The 26,890-nt window shown below is 41.5% G+C and overlaps 1 protein-coding gene across 1 annotated transcript in view; it reads left to right on the top strand.

The window, feature by feature from the left end:
* LOC133994001 (protocadherin-16-like) overlaps positions 1–26,890 on the top strand; it is an 82,943-nt gene that overhangs the window by 11,931 nt on the left and 44,122 nt on the right. The window contains exons 2-4 of the mRNA XM_062433161.1: positions 2,583–3,428; positions 3,543–3,740; positions 4,099–4,872. Of these exons, the coding sequence (XP_062289145.1) occupies positions 2,601–3,428; positions 3,543–3,740; positions 4,099–4,872 (1,800 nt within the window). The 5' untranslated portion in view covers positions 2,583–2,600. The remainder of the gene's footprint in view (positions 1–2,582; positions 3,429–3,542; positions 3,741–4,098; positions 4,873–26,890) is intronic.

Here is a 26,890-nt window from a genome sequence, read left to right on the forward strand (position 1 = left end):
CACATTTTGGACATCCACACCCTTTCTGACTTTATATCTCAATCACAAGTTTCTCCTACACAGTTCAGTGGTCCCTAAAGACAATAAGGCCGGCAAGCCAAAGCAAACTATAATCACTCCTCAAAATTTAACTTTTTTCAGTTGTCTTGGATCCATTCTTTCCATCTGTCTGCTTTGTTCTTCTTCTGTTTTTCCCTTGTGTTCTCAATGACTGCATTATATGGGTTTGTTTCGTCAGAGCCTGGGTCTCCAAAGACCCAAGCTCTCACTCTGAGTTTCTTCCTCAACAGTAGAAGGGCTTCTTTTCATCATCACACCCCTAATTGTCTCCCAGACTTCTCCCTTCAAACTTCCTCGGTTTCACTTTTGCTTAGTCTCATAGACACAAACACCCGCGAACAAAACAAAAGAAGGGTGTGTACAGAATGCAGACAGTGCTCAGTCTGAGTTCTGCTTCTTTCTTTGTGTAGGAGTGCAGCAACTGTCCAGAGCAGTCGTCTGGACCAGATGTAGAGGTCAGCGGCCATGCCAGAGGGGCCAGTATCAGTGTCCCTCTACCTGTCCCAGTGGAGCTATAGACATTATTAATCTCTCCTCCTCAGAGGCCTCGTAAACTAATGCAGGAGGTCAGGGTCAGTAGGAAGTCTGGTGGATGATCGCAGGAGTATTCATTAGATTTGAAATTCTTTAAAAAAAATGTGCTTTATGTGTTGTGTACACAGTATTTCAGGAGCCTTGGAAATCTAAAATAAATAACATTTGCCTAATAGAATCAAAGTCACGTCATTTGAATAATGATTTGTGTTACTTAGCCTGAAAGGGAAAATTCAGTCTCGTTTTTTTGTATGTGTGAATATGAATGCTTCAATTCAGTGTATGTGCAAATACTGTAGCCGGCAGCAGGCTGGCTTTCTCTCTAGAGGTGGAAGACATTCCTAAAGTTAACTGTCCAGATTATACATGCACTGTGGGAGTGATTGTCTGGGTGAATATGGCTGGCCAGCAAGGGCCAACACCCTCCACTGACGGCTAACCTCCTGTCTGCTACTGGCTCCTTGCCTGAATCACACATTTATAGTTTTGATATTTTGTTTAAAATATTTGCTAATAGCAGCAGGACTCATTCACATTCCAGATAGTTTAAGTATTGTTGTTGTGATCAGTGCAGGAGATTGTTAGAAAGCAGTATCTCTCTGGTCTCAAACTGTGATGAATGAGTTATGTCAGGGCTGAATGGTTCTACTCATTGCAGGATGTTTTGAAGAGTTATATGCTCAATAAATCTTACCATATAAATACAAGAGGGATATGCATAAACAGTTGCTCTCATTTTGAACTTAATGTAAATATTTGTAGACCTCATCAAGCGGTAAAATGTGCATCTATCTCGTGAGAGTTTAGAAAGGCCATACAAGTTTGCCAGAACAGTTATGAGTGTATTTCCAAAATTTTATGGTAGTGTGCGAAAGTATGTGTGTCAAACTTGGGTTAAATACCATTTGCAAATAATTATTGGTATTTGTTTTGACTTGCTTGAAGAGCCAGATGGTGGGGCTTGCTGTGGGATAGCTCAGACAGTGTCAGGTGAGCTTTAGATTGCCTTTTAAAGTATTGTGAGAGCCTTTCTTGCAATCAATGTGCCACCTGATGAGGCACATCCACCTCTCTGGCAGAGCAAGCAGGTTAATAAAGCAAACAATTTTTAGCAAAAAGAGTTTGACCCTGACTTGGCATGACTTTGTAGATAGTAACAGCATGTGTATCTGTTCATGATTAGATGCAGTCTATGACTGATAAGATTGATTTAGTATTAGCGTGAGGAGGATATACATGAAGAGGATATCTTTATGGATTTGTGAATGATTTAGAGTTTGGGGAACATAAAGGCTCAGCTTACAGTCTTAAATGACTGCTTTTCCCCTATAAAGGTCTTGCTGAATAGCTATAGACTTACTTTCCCATGCATTCCATGTGTTTGTGCGTGTGTGTAAGTATTTGCTATCATGATCTGTGTTTGATGTAAAAAATCTTACAAAGGATCTTGATGCCCATTTCAGTGTCTTTAATGCGTTTTCTCTTGGGATTTCTGTGTGTGACTGCTCTGACCACTTTAAAATGTTCTCACCCAGTGAATAAAAGTTGTTATCCTTCAGATAAATATAGTTTATGATTCTGTCCTCAGTGTGGTTCAAGCCTATGTGGATGCTGGACAGATTCAAACTTCCATTTTCATGCTCTTTCAAATCTTCCTTGATCCAGCTGAAGAGTTCTTTCCAAAATATTTCATTTTATAGGGAAAAAAAGTTGAAATTCATCAGGCAGTGTCTTTAATATAGGTTCTGGATTGTAAAAGTGTTAGCACGTTGTCATGCAAGGATTTAAGATACATACTCCACTTTAAAAAAAGAAGAATTTGTTTTCATTTTGTGCTTAGAGAGCAAGTGAACTTCAAGATGTTTTCAAATATGGAATGAAAAAAGATGTTTAATTGCTCAATTCACATATCGTAAAATATATCTGCACTTGTAGAAGTAAGTCTTTTCTCAGGCTGACATTTTTCTCTTTCTCTCTTTTTTCCCAAGGTGTAGCAGAACGCAGCCATGCCAATAACAAGTAAAGGATCAAGACGGAGGGCTTGGGTCGGCGGACCCTCTTTGTGCTTAAGTCTCTGGAAGTGGAAGCTATTTTTTTATGTGTGCATCGTCGTTGTTTTTGTTCAGTCTACAACTGTCCTTGGAGCACTGGAACTGCAGCTGGATGAAGAGCAGCCTGCGGGGACCATTGTTGGTGACATCAGTGCCGGGTTACCGTCTGATCAAACTGCAAATCTTTACTTTATCTCAGACCATGAGGGCAAAGGTGTTGGCAACGATCTCAACATTGATGAGACCACAGGCATCATTACCACTGCACGTCGTCTGGACCGTGAGCAGAGAGACCACTATAGCTTCATTGCTGTGACAATGCAGGGCTTCACAATTGAGGTGTCAATCACTGTCAACGACATCAATGACCATGCACCTGTGTTCCCCAAAAAGAAAGCTGTTCTTAAAATTCCTGAGCACACAGCTGTGGGGACGAGGTTTTCCTTGGAGCCTGCAACTGATGCAGACGAGGACCAGCTGACCACCCAAGGCTATACTATTCGAGAGGGCAATGTAGGCCAGGCGTTCCGACTGGAGACCAAGAGAGCTACGAACAAAGTGCTGTACCTGGACTTGGTTGTCAATGGACTTCTGGACAGGGAGAAACGTTCATTGTACACCCTGGTGGTGGAGGCCTTTGATGGGGGCTCACCCAGAAGGATGGGATCCATGACCCTGGAAGTGACTGTGACTGACATCAATGATCACGCTCCGGTCTTCAACCAGAGCAGATACCATGCAATTATTTCGGAAAGCCTCCCACAAGGAAGCAGCATCCTACAGGTCAGCTCAAGTTTTCTCACTGTTCTGCTTTAGTTCATGCTTATATCCATATCTGTAAATTAAGAGTCACAAGGGAAATTTGAATTTCAGTGTGTCACTTTCTTATCTTTGCAGGTGTTTGCAGCAGATGAGGATGAGGGCGATAATGGTCTAGTGCTTTATGAAATCAACCGGCGTCAGAGTGACCCTGACCGATACTTTGTCATGGATATCAAGACAGGGGTCATCACTCTTAATAGACCCCTGGACTATGAGCTAAAAAGGGTCCATGAACTGGTGGTTCAGGCCAGGGATAATGCCAGCCACCCAGAGGTAATATACAATAATGGCTTGGTTTGAATACATTTTCACCCGTGATTTATGTTATAACCCCCAACCCACATAACCCCAAATTTTGTTTCCTGCTGCAAGAGTGCACTATATGTACATTAAGCATGTCTATCTTGCACCACTGACAGCTCAGAAAAGATTTCTATCAAGCGAGTCAAGAGAAAAAATGAGAAAGTGAAAATATGATACTGATAGTATGTTTTTTTCTGTAGTTTTAAAAACAAAATTATTGATGATGATGATAATGAGAATAATGATCCCAAGTGGTCCTGTACTATAATGTGATACTAAAGGATTTGAGCATTAAATACTATAAATCATGCACTGTTATTTTTCTTAGGTGACCAACGCATTTGTGACTATCCATGTCCGTGACTACAATGACAACCAGCCCACCATGACCATCATCTTCCTTAGTGAGGATGGCTCTCCAAGGATATCCGAAGGGGCCCAACCAGGGCAGTATGTAGCTCGGATATCTGTAACTGACCCAGACTATGGGGAGTATGCCAACGTGAATGTGTCCCTTGAGGGGGGTGATGGGAAGTTTGCTCTTACCACCAAGGACAGCATCATCTACCTGATATATGTAGACCAGGTCTTGGACAGAGAGGAGCGGGATTCGTATGACCTCAGGGTGATGGCCACAGACTCTGGCACGCCTCCCCTCAGGGCGGAGTCATCTTTCACTATCCAGGTAACTGATGTCAATGACAACCCCCCTCTGTTCGACCAGCAGGCCTACAGACAAACCATTCCTGAAGTTGTCTATCCTGGCTCCTTTGTTCTCCAAGTTACTGCCAGGGACAAAGACCAGGGCCCCAATGGGGACGTCCGATATAGCCTCCTCAAGGGCAAAAACTCTCACTCTGATTGGTTTTCCATCGACCCAGTCACAGGAATCATTACCACAGCGACTGCTCTGGATTTCGAATCAGAGCCGGCACCTAGTGTGACCGTTGTTGCAACGGATAGTGGCCGCCCGCCACTGTCATCCACGGCAAAGGTGGACATCGTGCTGCAGGATGTTAATGATAACACACCTGTGTTCTCCAGAAACTTCTACAATGCCTCCATCAAGGAGAACACCCCAGATGGGACCTGCTTCCTAGAGGTAAGAAAAACCCTGAAGAAGAAAGTCTTCATTCCTGCCCCCTACCCCTTTTTCCCTCTCAGTCTTGTTTTATCCTTATGTCTTCTCCAACTCTGTCCTATTCTTCTTTATTTTGTAGGGGAGCTGCCATTTTTAATTCTCATGGTGCTCAATCTTGCAGCGTGTTGGCTGCATCACTATTGTCCTACTTATTCAGCCAAAACCAAGTACTCACTGTCTCCCTTGTCCTCTCATCTCTTTATTCACTCTCTTTTCACTCGCACCCTCCTCTTAAGCCCTCTCTGATTACTCCCCTGGCAAAAGTCTGATTTATGTATCAATATAAATGAGTCTGGAAATCAAAGTCATGTATGAAGTGAAAAGCAGTGTTCTTCCTTCACAGAGGGATAATGCACTTGAAAGCACTGACATGTTGTGATATGATTCATAAAAAGTGGGCTACGAGAAGAGAAGCACAGCTATTCAGTGTGTTCATTTAGAGGGTAAAGATTTATAAAGGAAAGGGGAAAAAGAAACAGAGAAAGACAGGGAGGGAGACTGCACCTGCATTCCTGAAGCTACTGTGAGGAGATTTACTTGGTGCTCGTGTATGTCCTCTCTCTCACCTCAAAGGGTTGTCATGGTAACCAAGCCAGCAGTGTAGGGAAAGCCCGTGGTATCGGCACACTATCTTGCAGCAGCACGGCTGTCTTGCTTTTTATCTCGATTCCAGCAGCTCTCATGTATAAGGAGGACCTCTCCTGAGAAATGAAAAAGGATGACTGGCTGTTTGTCTTCAGCAAGGTCTTAACTTGGCATCATGCACCGTTTAGACCAACTGTTTTTACAGGTTGGTTTTTACCCCTTTGCCATGAAGCGGATGAGAAGAAAAAAAGAACCATTTCTGTTTCTCAGCATTTTAGGAAAGCCTTGTGTCTGAACTTAAAAGTACAGTGGTCCTAATAAAAGCATGTGGACACAAATACACATACCAACTCAACTGAAACCAGATATATAGTTGAATTTCAAATTCTTGCATGTTCCTTTAACATGTATTTGGATAAAACGGCTGGTTGGTATTCTGTAGAAACTGAAGTATGGGCCTGATCCTGCAAGTAAGGGAATATCATGAATAGGAGTGAATATTAGTGAAATGATATATGAGCAAATTCAATAAAAAGGATACAGAGAGAATGATTGAGCTGTGGAAAAAGTGGAAGGTCAGAAGAAATGTTGATGCATACAGCCTTAACATGATTTATTTCTTAAGTGTCTTTACAATCACTGATACAAGCTGTACGTTGGTGATTTATTGAACCCTGTAATTTGCTGTAAATTAGGCTGCTCTGTTGAATTATTACATCCCTCAACCATCTAAATTAACCCCCTAGACCTCGATTCCAGTTGTTGCAACAGTTGTAATCAACTGCTAGTCGTTTTCTAATCCTAGCCGGCAGTTATTCTGGCACAATGTGCAGGCATAATTTCATGCCAGACATCACGGGTGGTTTTCCAGTGTGCCAGAGTTAGAGAATAAGGCTTGATTTGCTCATTCCGGCACGTTCTTCAAGGCCTGCTCCGACTGAGCCAAGATTAAAGACTCTCTCTGATTTGCAGGATAATGGTAGTTGGAGTCAACTTTTTTGGAATATGGAATATGGGCCCACTCGGGTAGAACACACTCAAAAATTATGTTAAGCCTGACATCATAGCCCAATGAATGTCTTTGCAGATTTCTTCTGTATTTTCTCCATTTGCTTGCCAATTAGCTGTTGAGATTGTGGAGCGTTTGATATTCCACTCTGTCAAGATAGTGACAAAGTGAAGGATTGGGTCAGCTGGGCCAGTGGGTCTTGTTTACATTTTTGTGTGATATTATTTGGCGATCAGGTTGAGGGATTTCGTCACGTTCCAGAGTTGCGACGACGGCAGAATGTTCTCAGCATTGTACCAATATTTACAATAGATAACAATCACTATTTGTCTTTTGGAATTATTATACTGGCCTGGCTGGCTGATTATGGAATTTGGACACTTTATGTAAAAATGGGGGGAAATCAGCAAATAATAAATACCTAAACAAGGAAATATGTTATCAGAAGAAGTGTAGTAAGGAATGGACACACACACACATAAGGGATGGTTTCTCTCTCTTCGCCAAAACTAGTCTTACAGGTTTCCTCATTTCCTACCTCTCTCTTTTCATCCTCTCTCTTTATCTCTTCACGTCTCTTCCCTATGTGCTCTGTTTCTCTATCTTTATATTTTTTCTATCATGTCTCTCTTGCTTTATCTCACTCCCCGCTCACACATACTGTACATGTAGCAATAGTGTGTAGGAAGCTTCTTATCAGTTCGACCACAATAGTAATCTGTAATGTGCTGTTCTGTTTATGTAGCCGTGACACAAAGGAGTTATTTATTTCTTGGTTTCCCTGTTTTCCTCTTCCCCCGCTTCCTTAAAGTATTTACCAGGCAGGAGGAGAGCTTACGGTGCCTCAATGTGTGTGTGTGTGTGTGTGTGTGTTCATGAACATCCATCTGATTCAGGCTCATATCCTGTGAAGGTAGAGGTCATGAGAACGGCGTCAATTGAGGCTGGTGTTGAAAAGTGACAAGCATTTTGTTAAATGGAGTGTTTTCATACCTTAAAAACTTATTTGCATGTTACTTGCTAAAATCATCTGATCTGTGTGGTGCTTGTTTGAATGAATGTGATGCTGCTGTCATCGTATGGTTACCTTCAGGCTCTTTTTCTTGGGCAAACTCTGTTTTTCAGAGTCTTTTCCTGCATGTGTGGGTTGTACCTTGCAGAGTATCTGTCAAATCCAATCATATGCTCACTTCCAGCATGACCTGACCCCTGGGAAACCACTGCTGATCTCACAAGCAGCGACACTTTTGCTCTTGCAATGACTCAAAGGCAGCAACAACAATCATCTATAGATAGCTCCAAGCTGTACGAAACAAGTAAAAATCTGTCCAAATGGGATAAAACAGAATGGGTCCTTTTAAAGGGGGGAATTAGATAGTTGAGATGGTTGAGGACAAAAAACAAGATGGAAAGCAACAATGACAGAGCCTGTATGCAGGAAAATAGAGTTTATGTGTGTGTATATGTACACGTGCAAGCCTGTATGTCATACATCTGTGTATGTGTACTTGTGAACACTGTACAAGCCAAGAACTCACTTTCAGCAGGTGATGCATCTCCCCAGTGATATTCAGCATGTGGTTTCCTGGTCAAGCCTGTTAAACAACACTCAATCACATAGACAGACACACAGATGTGCTCAGCTGGGAGGTGTACAAAGAGATGGAGAATGCCTAGTACATGAGAACTGCAATATTGCTGGTGCACAGTCTTGACAACGTTCTTTGCAAACCAGAGAGTGAGGGACAGATGTGCGGAAAGTAAAGAAGTCGGAACAGATATAGTTCAAACACTACTAAAATACTTAAGCCCTTCTAGTGGTTCAGTACATTGCACATCATGAAACAGGCTGATGATTTTGCTGTTTGTAAGTTGTGACAGTATTAAAAGTTTGGAGGATCAAATGTGCAAATGTCTAGCTCTGGATCACATTTTTTGACAGACAAAGTATCTCACCTACTGAGCACATTGTGGGCAGCAAGGCCAAGAAGAAGAAAAAGTCACACAAGAACATCTGAGCTTGGTGTGATGGTGACTGAAATAGTGCAAAAACATATAGGGAAGGAGACAGGTTTCTTTTGACAGGTGGAGTTAGTCCTACAGAACTTCCTGTAAAACCACTTAAATAAACACAGCATGTCTGTCTGTCAGAGTAATCAGCCCATTTGGTGTGAAGTCCAAAGTCAGGTATCCCATAGCTAAACCCTATATAGCTCTATAAGGACAGACTAATCGTATTTAAAACATACACACACGCATGCACACTGAGACTAATTCCATTTGATAAACCCATGGAGCCAGAGGCATGTGGTGACACTCTAAAGCAGGAAGGTGTTCAGCTTAAGCTTCTTGTAACGCTGGACCAGTCTCCTGCTGGTGTCGCACTGAATCCGACCCCCGTGGAAACCCGAGCAAGACCAAACCACAGCTTCCACTTGGAGCTTGCACGCTCTCCTCCAGCCCAGACTCACAACACATACTCTAGTTTTTATTAAGCTTGAAAATGTTGGGGGGAAATGAAATTTATTGTGCGCTTGATATCTTTCCTTGTGCTTGTTCTCACACAGTGGCAGCTGTGCTTTGATATGGCCCTGGTCTGTTGAAACTTTGTATTGTGAGTTTTAATTAATCTGTCAGTCTGTTTAATTTGTTAGGCTCAGTAGGTGCGTGAAGAAAAGCTGTAGGTCGGCACGATCACTGTCACCACATGCCTCAGTTGCATCTAACAGGTGATCAGCGATGACAAACGCTGCGGTTCACACACAAACAGATATCAGCAAGATCGAAGATTCTGCAAATCATTTCATGCTATGAACAGCTGGACCCTGTTCGGACATGCTTACTCTCTCTCTCTCTTCTCTATTTGTCTCTTCCTCCCACTCTCTCTCGTCCACTCACACACTCACACGTCTCAGCTGCCGGCGATGTTGACAGGATGTGTGTGACGAGGGATCAGGATGGTGTGTCTGCTATGCAAGCTATTCTCATAATATCCATCAACACTTACTGTGGATTCAACACCTGTTTGCTACTGGAGGCTCGGATGCCATGAATGTTATCCATCTTGATTTTACACTCACGTCCCTAAACTTTGTACATAATGAGGTGGGCTTTATTTGTTAATGTTATGGTGGTAATGTCTTTCTTAGAAGAACAGAAGATTTGAACTACTTAGAATGTTATAATCATTAGTGATTTAATCAGTGAAATACCCTATTTGATTGACCATTTATGGTTAGTATTTATACCATTTTCACTCTGTAACTGATTTTTAGTAGAAATTGTGTTACTGTATACAGTACCAGTCAAAAGTTTGGACACCCTTGAATGAGAAAGTGCATCCAAACTTTTGACTGGAACTGTACAATCACAACATTCTTATTTTATTTCTATCAATCATATTCTTTCAGGCAGCCAGTAGTATAGGTAGATGGATTAGAGCAAAGGTAGAGCGAGGAAAAAAAAGAGAGTGCAAGCAGCGGACGTGCAGAGAGAGGGAGATCTTGGCAATACAGTAGACGTGTAATGGTTTAACTGAAGTTATGAGGAAAAGCCAGAACGTATTGGACTGTTTAATTCCAAATGATTCACAGAAAATGATGCATGTACAGGCTGTGATGAGAGAAGATGAAAGCTGCTGCATGCAGACTTTGTTACTTAAAACAGCTTACACAAACAGTCCTATAAGCCCAGAGTTTGTTTGGCTACAATGCATTTCTAACTGAGGTGGGTTTGCTTGTATACAGTAGTCAGTTGTAACAAAACTCACTGGTTTCAACCTCCATAACCACAGGTGTTGCCAAATCTATCAGGACTGAAAAACAACTTCTTTGCAAGAGCATTTTCAGCTCTTTGATAGGTGAAGGGAGGTTCTGGTCCAGGTTTGGTAGGTTTTTTCTTTTTCCATCAGTAGCAGTAGTTTGGTTCCATATCACTAGCTGTTGGCATATGCTGTGTTTTAAACCTATCAGAGTGTTCATTCATATGTGATCTGACTAGCTGATGCCTCTGTGGAAAGGATGGCCTCATGCCTCATTAAGCCCAATACCCTGTACCATATGGCAGCAAGGGGTTTTCTTCTCTTTCTGCCATTTGACTGGTTTCTATTTCAATTTCTTCATCTAATCTGGTGGTGAATATCTCGCTTTCCATTCTTTCCATTTTTTTCCTGCTTTTTTTAAACTCACGTTTCAAAAGGCTTTTACCCCCATGTCTCCTGTAGTGCTCAACGTTATCTTTACTTCTGCTATTCTGCCAAAGAAATCAGTCTCCCATCAGTAAATGAGAATATCATGTATGGAAACAATTTCTTTCTTTGTTCTGTGTTTCTTGTTGTCGTGGCTCAGTTGCTCTCAGCAATTACAAATGCATAATTGTATTCTGTCGTGGTGCAGTGACAGAAAAAATGTGCAAAAAAATAAAGAAAAGATAAAGTGAAATTAAAAATAACGAAATGTTACCTAAATATAACCTCTGTATCACTGAACCCTTTTCAAGGAATCGCTCCACTTTTCCTTTTATGGAAAAAATAAGTAGTATCACTGCAAGTAAGGACTATTTAAGATTACTAATTAATTATCCTGTCTATAAAATGTCATAAAATTTAGAACAAGTCCATTAAAATTTTGTAGAGCCCAGTTTAGAATTGTTTGTTTCTCCAACTTATGATGGATAGACCAAAGATATTCCGTTTACAGAGCTATAAAACAGAGTAGCCAAACCCAGAACCATTATTGAAATTGTTGCAGATTAGTTCTCAACTAATTAGGTTGACTGAATCTTTACTATAGATATAACCAAGAAACACTACAGACTGTGGGCTCGACTACATCAGTGTTCCTGAATGTCAGCAAATTAATCACTCAGTAATGGATAAAGGAGTAGAGATAGATGAATTGCAAAGTTTGTCTTTTGTGCAATGGGTTTCTCTGTGCAGTCTGAGGCTGACAAGATAGACACATTCAGCCCACGCGAGAAACAATGGAGTTAGCTCCTCTAGTCTGGTGGAACACGGATATCAAACAGCTGCAGGCACAGGATCCTCCATACAAGCCACTGACAAAACCATAGGCATATACGCACACACATGCACACTTTCTTCCATTTGTCTCTTCCCTCCTTCCTATCTCTTTTGTGCAGCTCTCCTGGGTTGCTTTTGCACTGTGTTTCTTTTCAAATTTATCAGCTGTCCAGACGTCCTCTCTATCTGTGTCTGGGCCTTTATTTTGTCACAGTGTCATCTCTTATTGCTTGAATCCACCTTCTCACTCCTCTGCTGGAGTTTGGGAGTGAAAGGAACAAACCCACAGGCATACACACATATGCAACCACATATTGTGCTGGAGAGCATACGCAAAAAGTTCACAAATTCGAGTGGCAGGTGATCCTGAGGCTCTCCGCAGTTCATTAGGTCACACTAATCTAATTTCATGACACATTGAGTTAAGTTGGTGTAAATTAGTATGCTTCCTGTGTTTCTCTAGATTGTATTTGCTTTTGGAGGGGTTCTGCAGTTTGGGACAGCAGGTGGTCGATAAGTTAGGGGTGAAGGGTGGTGTGAGTGCTTGTTTCCCAGTGTATCAGATTCTGTCATTTCGGCTTTACAGAGATAGATATTAGATTTGAAGCCACAGCGGGTTGTGACCGAGACATATCTCTCTGAACATTGAGTTTGTACTGAAGTGTGTTAAAAGATGTGAATGATTTAGCAATTCAATTTTTTCTTTGTTATCTTTTTTTGCACTGCTCTAGGGCATGACTTACAGTTGTAGTTTGTGTGCAGTGATGTGTGTGTTTGTGCATGTGTGTTGCAGCAGAGGCAGCCTCTTAACTGTTATCTGGCTGACTCTCCGCTGGTGTTGTGTCTGTGTCCCAGCTCTCTCCACACTATTTATTTTCCTCTCAGGGGTCAAAGACAGTGCAGCTACAGATATTTGTTTTCTCAAATGAATCATCCATTTAATCATTTCACTCTTCCTCCTCTTCCTTCTCACCTCAGGAACTCAAATGTGGAGAGATGCTGAGAGAAGCAGAGGGACAGAGGCAGAGAGACATTAGTATTCCATATCTGGTGTTGCGTTTACGGTGCCAAAATACACAGTATTAAACAATACGGCTGATCTTGCCTGGTCCATATGAGATCACAGAAATGGCATAGACTTACATAAAGCATTTTATATTCAATATGGTCCTCATCAGGTCTCACACTTTCTTTACATCTCCCAGATGCATTTCTGTCATGTGTGCACCTCATATTGTCTTTTCTTTGGACTTCAGCTTTTATAAGGATAGTTCTCACCATGAGATGTCTATTAAAGGTTAGAGAAACACCAGAAAAAGCGAAAGAGTTTCCACTCCCCCAGAGTGGAATCTTTTACGAGAGTCTCTTACTTCTCACCTTCCCACACTTACCTCCATTTCTCCCCTTTTCTCCCTCCTTTATGATTGGTAACTGGTAAATGGGATGAAGTGGGCCATCTTTCTGTATTATATACACATTTTGGATTAGATGACACTAGATGTAGATTATTTAAATAAATGCATGTACAGACATTAAATGAGGTGAAGGATAAAACCATGGTGCAAGGGGTTTAGGGATAAAAACCACAGAAAAGTCGGAGACTTATTTCCACTGTGGACCTTCGTGCATGTGAGCGTGCAAGTGTGTTTGTGGTTGCTGGCTGTGGTCTTTCAGACAGCGTTGGAAGCACTACAGGAGTGGAAATAACTTAACTATTTGCATGGGCAACTGCTGTGATTTGTTTTGATGAGCTGAACAAATCTTGAACCACAGGGACGACAGGACCAAAGTGAATGAAAGAGTGATGACAAAGAATGCAGAGGTGATCACAGAGGACATGAAAAAGCTGGAATAGAAAATCAATAGACATAAGAAAAATTGATTTATAGAGCCCGATTATTAACTTTCCCAAACTCCTGTCTTTTTCCCTCAACAGAAGCACTATCTTCCGACACACTCTGGAGGTTTGTATGCTGTGTAGCCTATTGCACTCAGTGAACCCTTCAATGCAGGACAAGCAGAATCTTAATTTAATAAGCAGCCTTGAGACGAGGAATAAACCTCAGTCTTTTTTCCTTTTATGTTGAGAACCAGATCAGTGTGGATTTAATTTTTTTTAGAAGTTATCAAGGTGCTTATTGCTCTTCTCTCCTTTTTCTAATGGGCCAAGATGTAATTCATCAATAATTTCTGCAAAATTGAATTCTTTTGAATGTCACATTTGAATATATACCAAGGTTTTTCCATTCATAATAATAAATGAAAACTAAAATAACATTCGATTTGTATGGCACTTTTAATTCATTGTGAAACTCGAAGTGCTACAGCATTAATAACATAGAACACACAACATAAAGAAAATGGTCATATGAGTTAAGATGAAAAAAGCCGTGCTGAATAGAAAGGTTTTTAGGCCTTTTTTAAAAAGTGACTAGGGTCTGTGCTACCATCAGATGGTTAGGAAGGCTGTTCCACAAGCGTAGTGCATCAGAGCAGAAGGCTCAATCCCCCACAGTGCGGAGCTTAGTAGTGGGGGCCCGGAGGAGCAAGCTGCTGGCAGATCTGAGGGTGTGGCTGGGGGTTTGTGGTATGATCATTTCCTGTGGATAGGGGGGCACATACAGTATCTGTTGATGAACTTTTCTTTGAGTAGCAGGACTTTGTAGTCAATCCTGAAGGAGACAGAGAGCCAGTGCAATGAAAACAAAATTGGTGTTTTATGTTAGTGTTTTCATGCTCTCATCAGGATCCTAGCAGTGCTTTTCTGAATGTACTGGAGCTTCTTGGTGCTCGGGTCAGGGATCTCTATGAAGACCACATTGCAGTAGTCCAGTCTTGGGAAGATAAAGGCACGGGCATGTTTTTCTGCATCTGACAGCGTTAGAGAGGGGAAGAGTTTAGACATGTTTTTGCATGCATATATGGTCATCAAAAGTCAGTTGAGGGTCAAACATAACACCCAGATTACTGACTGAGGAGGAAAGGGGGATGTTCTGGTTGACAGGGGTGAGATGAGGAGAACCTGATGACTGAACCTGGTGTGGAGTGCCAATAAGGACAGCTTCAGTTTTGCAGTTTAAATTTAAGAAATGTGTCTCCTTAAGACAGATGCTGAGGTGGGCAGTTTTTATGTACAGCTGAAAATAATAAGGGGGAACATGTAGAGGGTAAACAAAATGGGGCTGAGAATTGATCCTTGCAGAACACCTAAGGTTACAGGGAGTGATCTCTATCTGCATCATCCCAATGAGACATACTAAGCCTACTGGAAAAGCCTGAATGAAATCAATGAAATCATAAGTGCAGAGTCCAGTGGTCCAGTGGTGGTGTGGAGGCGCTCTAAGAGGATAGTGTGATCCCAAGTGTTGGATGCAGCACTCAGGTCAAGTAGAAGCAGGTAGTTCATAACCTTGTGCAAAGTTATTTTAGTGCTGTGTTCCAGACAAAAAGCTGGCTAAGATTTTAGGTTGCTGTGTTTAAGATGGTCCTTAAACACAACACTAGTAGTGTTCTACCCTTCAAACTGGTAAAACACTGCTTGTTTGAAGGGAGAGGTGGACAATTTGGGTGATCAGGTAATCTAAGAGTTGGGGTGTTCATCAATTATGGCTTTGATTATTTCTCTAAGCTTTGATTATTTCCCTAAACTCTGGACTTAAAATATCCTTGAAAAGATGTGCTGGTTTCAAATGTTGGTCTTTTCAACTTTTGCTTCAAGAAACTTTCAGCTGCTTCAGGGTGGTCTATCCTTGTCTGACCAGCAATGCTAAGGGAAAGGGATTTTTCATCTAGCCTGTCACTGTGCCTTTCAGTATTCCCACCCTACAATTTTGACAAAGCTCTTGTAAGGACTACGACAGTACGTTTTTATAATGTCTTGCATTCAGATCACACATAAGGTGTTTGTGTTGGAGTCACGTAAGGACTCCAAAATGAATCTTTCTGACATGAAACAGTAGTTGCTGTGTGTTGTTTTAACGTCACACTGAGTACATTTACAGGCATTTGGCCTAGGTGATAGGTGTTGGCTGAGGTTAGGTAAATCATCTGATTTAGCCTGTGTTCTGTCTTGCTGTTGTAAGTGATTTAACTTTTAGAGTGAAGATGTGTCAGATTTTATGTCAATTTTGGAGAACCAACATTTCTGGTGCATATGGCCCAAATTCAGCTCTGTGGTTTTGGACCAGATTTACTGCGGCCCAGCACACCCTGGTGTGCAGTGTGCAGTCTAGGAAGTCTCTCTTTATACTACTTGGAATAAATCTCTTGGTTTTGAAATAACATGTCCATCTCACAGAATTTAGCAGTAAAAGTGCTACTAGATAATGTTCTCAAGTCAAAGTACACAGACGTGAGAAAGAAAGATAGGCAAGGCTTACATTACTGTAAACAAAGGATAGACCGAAATACATTTCTGTCACAAGTTTGAGTCTGGATTTCGGAGTATTCACACACTCTACAAGCTCTCATTGACTGAAGTTGTTGCTCTGCTCCTACTGAAACATCAAAGGAATAGGCAGCAGTGAAAGTAGCAGGGAGTTGCACCAGTCATCGTTAAAAGTCAACATCTGGTGTCCTAGCTGCTGTCACTCACCAAAGCTTAATGTTTTCACATCATGGCTCAGCAGAGCAAGACTGATGTGGCAAGCAGGAGCATTTGATTAGTTGGAAGATGAAAGGAGATACATTTTTCATTGAATTTGATATCCCACTTATTCATTTTCATGCAGAGAGGAGGGAAAATAGATAGGGTTTACAAGGAGGGGATTTGTTTTAATGATTCATCCAAACATATTCTACTCATAGCCAATCAAAGCTCAAAGCTAGATATATCATTTTATTGATCACCTAAGGGTAAACCATGCAGTGAAAATTGGAAAAACGCAAAATGAAAAGCACTACAAATTTGCCAATCATGCACCCAAAAACAACATATATAGAATATGTTGTACATATTAAATGGAGAGTAGAAAGACAGCAGAATGTCAAAAATACTAGTGCAACTCTACAGTGTTGCATTTTTTGGTGTGGTTTGTGGAAGACTGTGCGTCTGTGTGTGTTGTACCTGTGTCTACTAATTGTACAAACCATTACTCTCAAAACTGTGTCAGTCTGGGTTGTTAATGGATGAATCCTGTTCTGTTGGGGATACACACTCTTTTCTTTCTCTATTTCCAGAAGAGGCAGTCATTGGTATCCACAATAAGGCCACAATCTACTCTGTGAAAGGAATATCAATTTATAAATCTGCAAATGCTTTCACACACACACACACACACACACACACATACTCAAACACACACACACTCAACACACACACACACACACACACACACACACACACACACACACACACACACACACACACACACACACACACACACACACACAGCCATTTATGCCCATGCATACTTTCCAACATACACACAGCCACGTGCACATTTGTAAACACCCACACCACTGGCGGGCTGTTGAGAGTACTTTATGTCCCGCTCCAGGGGACGATTATAGAAGAGCTGCTTGATTGCAAGAATCTTGGAGTGCCGGATCTGCCGCTCTTATACCGGATACAAGGGCTAATGTGAATCCATCGAAGGGTATTTTCTCCACTGAAGCCTTTTGTTTCTTATCTAAAGAATAGTTCTTTTAAGTCATGCAGATGGAGAAATCCTGAGATCACAGGAAGTGCAGAACAGATGATACTGCTTATTCTTTGGGTTAACATGTAACGGGATGTATACTACACACCGTATGTTGTAATGAAGCGTGCAATGACTATAATGAATTGCCAGTCTGATCTCATCAAATCAAAATCATGGCTGTTTGTTTCCTCACCATATAATAGAATTGCATTAAACTACATTAAATGATACGGTGATCCCTGTAGAGATAGAAAACCAGCACATGTGAATGTAATAAGGCTGAGTGATAGTCGGAGAAAAACCATACCAGACGAGGTTTTTTTTTTGTATTTTGTCAAGCAGTAGAATAGTTAAGATATTGTAGTGCACACTGTAGGGCCAAATTGCATAATTTGATGATGATATTAAGACTACGAGGAATGACTGATGCTTCAGCAGATAACAGCAATGAGGTATATAATGAGGTATATATATGAGGTATATATATATATTTATTTATTTATTTATTTTTTTATTCATATATATACTCATTTCCAAAATTGACCAAATTCTGTGGTGTATACAGTTTGCAAGGAATTAAATGAGCACCTCAATATTTCAAATAGCTGAATGTGGATAAGAATATATTGATTAATGATAATAATAATAATATGATTTATATGAAAGACATAAAGAGACATTTTTTAGACAGTGAGTGAGGTTACAAAAAAGAGAGAAGGGGGTCTGATAAAAAGGATGGCTGCATGTGGTGTGAAAGCATGAATGCAGGATGCAGCAAAGGTGCTAATGGTTACCATGACAATCTGAGATGTAGAAGGGGGACAGGGGAGGTGGGGCCGAACCAATTCATCACCACTTACTCTTGTGTGTGTAAGTGTGTGTGTGCAGTGCATGACTTCACCTCTATCTGTCTGAGTACGCCCTTGAAACAGGCTATTTCTCTCTCTTATACCTTGCTTGCAGACACATTTACACATGCATTTATAAACAAGTAGAGCAGTGCAGTGGAGAATTGGATTGTGGGGCAGACTAGTTGTGGGCAGACCAACTGTGAGAGAACAAGAGAAGAAAAGACATATTTCTTCTCAGTCTGGCTTATTTTCATTGTTTACAAGTCATTATCTTCTACAGCTGACAGAATGAGAATTTTATCACAAAATGCCACAAGATTGCGTGATAATGGCCACAATGAGGGGGATCTATCTGTCTTTGTAAATGAGCAACAACCAGACTGTCTCTCTCTCTCTCTTTCTTTCTCTTTCTCTCTGTCTGTGTGTGTTTGTGTGTGTGTAGGGGGGAATCTTCCATCCAAAGGTATTCTTCATTGCTGTCAGGGGGAATGTGGGGTCATGTTATTGCAACTGGGCACAGAGAGGACCAGGCAGACAGTCTTCATATGAACACTCACCCACGTGAAGGATGATCGACATTACATCATACAGATAGCATGTGTATAGGTGCATGTGTGTGGCGGGGGAAGCATGATGGTTTTCAAAGGGTTGGAGCCATCTCTCATTGGTAACTATGGTAACAGGACTCTCAGGACCACAGGGAGGGAACAGACGGGAGGAGGGAGTGGGGAGTGGGGAAAGAGAGGGAGACGGAGGGAATTATGGGGAGTGGGGTTGGCGTCTGTATCTCATGATAAGCAATGATGGAAATCTGGGCCACACCGAGCCACAAAGGCGAATGGTATGGAGTTTGTTTTTTTCTTACCACATGACAAATCAAAGTTAATTTAAAAGCAAAAAAAAAAATGAAAGGAGGATTGACTTAACAATGTGGTTAAGTAAGTGAAATTGATATTACAGAATCTGAGTATCAAAATAACTGGAAACGACATGGCAAACTGTGCAGTCAGGATTGATGCTGGCTGGGTCATATGTAACACACATTAAGATAAAGGTAGTCACTCCAGATTAGTTGCAGTTCTTCATACCCTTCAGCTTGTAAAACCTTGTGCATAAAACAGTATGTAGGATTACATTCACAAATAGCAACACCACACAGCTCCCACTGCTTTGCATAAGTTGACTACAGAAGTGGCAAAAAAGCCTATAAGCTTCTTTATTTACCTCTTAGGGAAATGAAGTGTGCAGCTCTTTTCATCAAGTAAACATGCTATGTTTTGTGTGCGACTTGTTATAAGTATCATTGTATACACATTTGCTAGATTGATAATATGTGTGCATGTACATACTCAACTTGCTTTTCCAACACCAAAAGTGTGACTTAATGTGAGGTTAACAATCCTTGGCCAGCTGAAAATAAAAAGTAAAAAAAAAAAACCTGCCATTTGCATCACCTTTAAATCCCTGTGGTCTGCCACTGCTTTGAGGTAAACTGAGGTAATACTTACCCATTTTTCCACAATTGTAAACACACTGAGTGTGAGCCAGATTGACTGGTACAGCAATAGAATAGACCTAGTGGTTTGAATTAGCAGAAAAGTAAATTCAGGTTTATGTTCAGTCTATTCTTGCCTGTTTTTACTCACAGCCTCTTTTCTTTCCTTGCTTATCTAAACTGACGGTTCAGGTTTGCTCCAGCTTTTTTAAGCTTCTGCATCCACAATGCTTCCCCCTTCTGTCTCTTTCAATTTAGCAGAGAATCTTGACAAGCACTCACTTAAACGCACAGTATACACAGCCTCTGACTGTGCCTCTAAATGGAGCCCTTTGTTTTCTTAATTGTCAAATTAAACATGTCACTCTATTTGAATGGGACACACATATGCCAGCTGCCAGTTTACCCAATGGAGAAATTAGGGGTTTAGCTTTTACCCTCCCCCCTCTAAAACCACTTAAACTTGTTTGAAAAATCTCTCTTTCTTGCACACACACACACACACACACACACACACACACACACACACACACACACACACACACACACACACACACACACAAACACACACACACACACACACACACACACACAATGAGGAGAGGATGAGAAAAAGTGCAATCTTTTGTCTGTCACAGAGTGAGGCTGGATGGACGACCCCCTTCATCTGGTAACAATCACCTCACAGGCTGCCTCAGTCTCTGGCTTGTGTGTGTGTGTAAGTATGTATGTAGATGTTCGGACAAGCGTACATTTGTGTGTCTGTATGTGTTTATGTGTGTGTTTCTAATCCCAGTGTGCCACTAGAAAGCCCCATCCATCCCAGCCCTGTCTGTTAAATATGAAGGGGGGGGGGGGCTCCTCCCAAAATGGAAATCTACAACATGGAATAGAGTGTGTGCTTTCTTTCTTTCTTTCTTTCTTTCTTTCTTTCTTTTTTTATTTCCTGCTGGTGATTATTCTTTTATATTTATTTGCCCAGCAGATGCCCTGTTCTCGGTCCAATCACACATTCTCTATTTTACACATTAGCCTGGCCTTTCTTTCAGCTGCCTCTCTCTCAAAGTGTAGTGGATGTGAACCCTGTAGTGTTGTCCAGGCTGCCCGCACAGCTCCATTCAGTGCACACCTATATTTCACGCAGCAGGAGCAATTCTCCTGCTTGTTCCCTGATGAATGCTGTGAGCTGTTTTCTAGAGGTAGGATCATCTAGCTTAATTAATGTCCTCCTGTTGCACGGCCCTGAATACAGATAATTAAGGCTTAGAATTCAGAGCTGTCTTTATTGGTTTAAGATTCAAATGTGCGAGGACTTGAACCTTGGCTTATCATCTAATCAGTGGCTCATCGAGTCTTTCTGAAGCAGGTGTGCGTTTTTTAATGGGAACGTTTTTTAAGGAAAGCAAGCCAGGGAGTTAAAAACAATCTTCAGGTAAAATAAGCAATAAATTGTAGGATCTGGCAAAGGTCATTTGCCACTGTGCAACAAATTTTAATCCATATCCCTCAGTTAGATTTACATTTATTCTAAAACAAAGCAGGTTCCTCTATTTTTGGATGAAAGCTCTCTGTTTTTCTAACCGCCCCACTCCATATCATCTCTTTTTGGTTTCAGAGATGGCTCCAATACCACTCAGCTTGTGCACTGTAATACAGTGATTTGGCTTCTTATTCCCACTGCCATTTCATCCGAGTGATTTGGAGGACTGTTGTCAGATCCACATTTTCACAAGGTTAGGTTTGATGAATAAGATTTCTTCTGGCACAGCTCTCAAGGCACCTCAAATTGTAGTGCGTGTGTGTGTGCGTGTGCGTGTGTGTGTGAGCTTTGCTTCTCTCTCTTTCGACTTACATCAGCGAGGCATGACATACACCAGAGAGCATTTGGCTGAAATCCTAAATGAGATACATTGAGTCATCAGGGTAAGAGATAAAATTATTCCTGAGTCTCTTCAGTGGGGGTGGTAGTGGGGAGGGGGTATAAGAAGAAGACGCTGGATGAAAGCAGAAATCCTGATCCACTCTGAATCAAAAATCTAACTTTGAGGTTTTAAAAATATTCAATTGTGGTAAAAAGCCTACACTTACACACACACAAAAAGCAAAAGAGAGGAGGATTGAGAGACGAAAATGAGAAGGACAGGCATGCAGGTGGACTGGCAAACAGTCTTATATTCAGTTATCCACATGATTTCATGGTCTTTCTGTTTCAATATCTTGGGACTGTATATGATGTTAAAGCAACGCTGGTGGTCTGCATGAAGTTAGTGTGCTGAGTGTTCCATTAATCCTGCTATGTTGCACATTGCCCACACGCAAATGTGCACACAAACTGAACATCCAGCAAAGATATACAGCCAAGATAGAGGAGAAGTGTGGCAATTATACACCTAATAAATCAGTCATTCACTCATTGTTGTATGTATGTGCTCTCTGTGCACCCTCCCCCTTCACACCGACACCGCTGACCTTTGCGCACACACATTCAAACGCACAGACAGACATACATATGAATGGAAGCTCGCAAATATAGAGGCTTGTATAATCACGTTCATTCAGAGGTCACCTTGGCTGGGGTTCACGCACACATAAAAAAAGCATGCACACTTATTTCATGTCTGGCAGCTGGCTTATGAGGTGACTTGACTGTGGTACCAAAAAAGCGGCAGTTCAGACTCCTTTGTCTGCTGAGGCTGTCCCCACATGGAGGCAGACTCTTTTGGATTCCACTGTTGGGTGAAGCAATGGAAGACTGGGTATAGCAGACCTGGATCAGGGGCGTAAATATACCGACTGGTTTAGCGATCAGTCTCGCCAATTTTTTGGAAACCTACAGTAGAGGAGGGGTGGGTTTGGCTCAGCTGAGCAAAACAGGATGACTGTGTCATGTGCTAGAGTTTCTCAGGTGTGTGAAACAAAGGTATATTTACATCCTAACACCTGCGACAGAATTACAGCTGACAGCTTCATCCTCGGGGCTCAGCCACAAACTCTGCTCAAATTCAAACTCGTGTTGGACAAGGAGGGTCGTACTCTAGTGTATTTGAAAAGAAATATGTGAATGTGTGCAATGTTTTGACTGACAGGCAGGAGTTGCCAGAATTGTTTCAGCTGTACAAAAAACTATGTATAATACAAGAGATACATTCAATATACAGAGATGAATGAATAGATAAATGGTTTCAGTCATGTGCCTCTGAGACTCAGTTGTATACAGTAGTTATTCATTCCATTTAAACACAAATGGAACTAATTTCACGATTTAGTACAAGTAGATAGTTAATTATTAGTTTTGAATTTGGTTCCTGAATTTTGTACCCTTTTCTGGCTGAGCTGAGTCTTTGCACATGAGTGGAACAAAAATCATATACTGATATAGCTGTTTATGACTTAATGTCTTATGCTTATTTATATTTGACCGGAGGCCTCACATTTTGATGGCAAAAACAATAATTTCTGTTTGTTTGTCTGTCTGTCTGTCTGATGTTTCTTTTGAAATGTTGTGTTTGGGAAAGAGTGTGTTGGGTTCAAGAGCATCACATGACCTAGATTTCTGACTGTGGCAACTACACCAAATTTGGAAGCTTGGAAATCATGTGGAGAGATAAAAGCAAAGGATATACAGAATCCATAATTAAAACACTCATCCTCATATATTGCTCCTGGACTGATATGTCTAGGGACTGACATATCAGTGACAAACTTTTACTCATCTGAGTATGAGCCCCTTAGTGGCCCCCCTATCTACCTTTGTGGTGTCTGGGCCCCAGTTTGGGAACCACTGCTCTTGGCTAAACGCCACCTAGGAGAAACATAGGAGTTAGAAGTCAGGTTTGGTTAGCCAGCAGACCACAGAGCCAGGACAGAAGTAATGTGAGATACAGGCTATAGTAGACCTATGGAAACAGAGAGACGTTCATTTATTGTCCAGCTATAGAGATTTTATCTGCACTATTAAGCTGGCCAGCGGTGTCCCTGTGCTGGTCCTCTCTTATGGGAATTTTCAAAGAGAACTATTATTGTGATTTACTGTGGATGGGTCTCAAATAGTCCACGCTGTCTGTCCATGTCGCAGAGTCTATTCTTTTCCTTTTTTCCCCTCTCTTTTTTAGCTCTACCTGCCTTTTTGTGCCTGTGCAGACAGCCAGACATACAAATGCATGAATTCATTACTGAAACTATACAGTACGGTGTGCAGTGTTTATACATGCAGTAAACTTCAGTCTCTGTGCACACACATGGCACTGTGTAGTATTTCCCTGCAGGGTCTCTGAGGTTAGGGTCAAAATCTCATGTAACCTGCCCCTCCCTCTTTTTAACTCCAACCTCGACCAATGTCCTGATCAATTACACTTACTATAATCACACGAGGCACCTCCCCAGCCCCCTTTCTCAACCCTCCCACCTCCCTTTCACACTGCATCTCCTCAGACCATTTTGGTCACGGTGAAATGGCAGTGTTGTAGCATAGTGAATATGCTTGCCTAATTGCTGTGTGATGAAGGATCCGGAGTGCAGCTGAATGTTGGCTGCATATCAACTAAGGATGCTGTAGACCTGCAGTGGCAAAAGTATTGTTATACCAGTATTCTACTGTTCTACTTATTATTTCCATACCTGTCACTTGCTAAAATTTGGATTTGTGTATCAGTGGTTTATTTTTCAAGGATAAAAAAAAATCCTTTTAAGAAAAAAAACTAATTTGAGATGAGTAGTTGACTATTTTGGCCATCTCTGCCCCATTTTCTCTTTTGCTTTTTTACTTGTACACTTGGAAGCAATCACAAGCCACCACACGAACACTCCCACATGTTCCATCACCCCGTGTTACTGTTCGTGTATTGAATGGTGGGAAAAAGTGAATTATCAACAATGATCTCAGTACTGCAACGCTGTATTCTCCATCTGGCATACAGTTTAATACTGACCGCCTCCAGGGTGAGTCAGCTGTGAGGAAATTAGTCTAATTACTGGTCTGAATTTGTAGCGACTAACTGCAGTGGGGACCTGCAGGATAGCAAAGGGGACAAGGATGAGGCGTGGAGAGGAGAGGAAAGAAGAGGAGACTTTGATCTGGTTTTGGGATATAGAGAGCTTTAGCAATGCTGCTTACGAATTATACTCTCTCAGTTTCTTTGGTCTTTGTTCAACCTCTCATGTCAATCCATTTGTCTGTCGGTCTCATCCTCTCTGCCTTAGGGGATAGATTCAGCAGATGTATGTAAATATCCACATATGTGTGTCTGCTTTATCCATCCCTCTGATTGGGTTAAGGTCTGGGCCCGGGGCACAGCCCGGGGTTAGAGCTGGGTCTGAGGCCCGCTACTCACGCGAGGTGGTGAGTTGGGACCCTAAGCCATCTGTCAATCCTGTCTCACTCACATAATGTACACACACAGATGCGGAAGGAAAGTGAGGGCGACTCAAACCTTAAGACTAAACTCCTGTAACATAATGTTGCCGTTTACTGGAAAAGTTTGAAATTCTGTTTTTTCTTGGATTGAAACATTATACGGTAATTTATGCACTGATTAGGTTTCATGGCCATAATTGCTGTGTAAACCTATGTTGTAGAGGATGTCATGCATTGGCATCAGGGATTTTTTTTACTCTTTTAAGTCCTACATGTTGGCTTTCACCTGTCATCAATGTTAGGATGAGCATGCAGCAGACTGAAGGCTGCTCGCTCCAGTTAGGAAACTAAACAGCAAGTGTAGAAAAATAAGCAAAAAAGTAAAATAAATTACAGACTAGAACAGGGATTTTGACACTTTGGATGAAGTGTCTCAAATGCTTTGAGGGGATGAACATGTGCTTGTGTTTCTGCGTCCCTTCAGGAGGGCGTCACAGGGTCAGGCACGTTAAGAGGGTTGCAGCAAAGTTCATGGATTGAGAAACGTGGAATGTGGACTTGGACATGAGAAGGGGTTGTGCGCTCTCACTTGTCTACTCATTCACTCGTGGCTGCTAAAACTCTCCAGGTTAAAGGGAACATCAGCTTTATTACTACCTATATAGGTTTCATTTTTATAGTTGCAGCCTACTGTTTGCCTTTGTTTGACTAAATCGTGGATTAAACGTTAGAACCAATAGAAATAATGGTTAAATCTACAAAAATAAGACCCCAAGTTGTAATAAACCAGAAATTTCCTTGAAACAGTCAAATTTTAATCTCTTCATCTCCCTCTGCCCAGCTTCCTACTGAGTGGAGATCAGTTCCCTTTGTCATAAACATAGCCTATCAAATTACTCCTGTCATAAAGTTGGACTCGCATTCAGGCGCAACTTCCAGTCACTGATGCCCAGTTGTCATTTAACACCCACAGTAGCTTGAGGTCAGCTCTGCTTCCACACAACGAGCTGCATTTTAAGTTACCTGAGGTACAACAGCAATCAAAAGTTTGGACTCACTTTCTTACTCGAGGGAATGAGAAGTTTTGTTCACACTTTTGACCAGTATACATGTGTGTGTATGTGTATGTGTGTCTACAGTGCATACAGTAAGTGTGTAAGCAGACATGTTTGGGTTTGACTTCATTTTGTATATATGCATTCAAGTAAATCATGTGGAGCCTGAGCTGAGTGTTTGTAAGTGTGCGGGAGGTTGGAACAGGAGTGGTTAAAGATAATCTCTCATGTCAGCAAATGTTGAACGGGAAGCCAGAGTTTGAACTATGTAATGGTTTATACATATACAAATTATAGATAATCTCCTGGGTATGTTTGTGTATATTTCTATGTATTTAATGCATGTGAGGGGGAGATGGAGAGTAAAATTTAGCCATGTGAGGACAGATAACCTGTCATTGCTTAGAGTATTTACTAAAAGACTTAAAACTATTATTGATGAGACGGTGAAAACTAAACACAGTTTATCATCTTATCATGGTACCAATGGCTAGCCAACTTAAAGATCAATGTAAAGTGGTTGAGAGAATTTTAAGCTAAATTGCTCTGACATTTACAATCTCTCTCTCCTGTCTCTCTTTTTCCTTCTTCATACAAACACTGGTGTAGAGTGACTGATAGGGTAGTTTATAATGCTGACTGGCTCTCTAGTGTTACCCCCTACCCCTACCGCACACACACACGCACACACACACGCACACACACACACACACACACACACACACACACACACACACACACACACACACACACACAATCCCTCCCACATCCCGTGAGGTTGTGTTTCACTCTGTCGCTTCAATATTTTATGCCCCTTGTAGCGCCAGTGCTAAAACATTTACAAGCCTATTGATCATGTGCTGGTATGAAGGGGCAGTTTAGAGGACCACCCTCCCAAAAGCAGACACATGGCATCAAAGCACCGGCATTGGATGTTTATACTATGTCTCCACTTGCTGTATAGCATCT

The sequence above is a fragment of the Scomber scombrus genome, chromosome 14, assembly GCF_963691925.1.
Source record: "Scomber scombrus chromosome 14, fScoSco1.1, whole genome shotgun sequence".
Classification (NCBI taxonomy): Eukaryota; Metazoa; Chordata; class Actinopteri; order Scombriformes; family Scombridae; genus Scomber; species Scomber scombrus.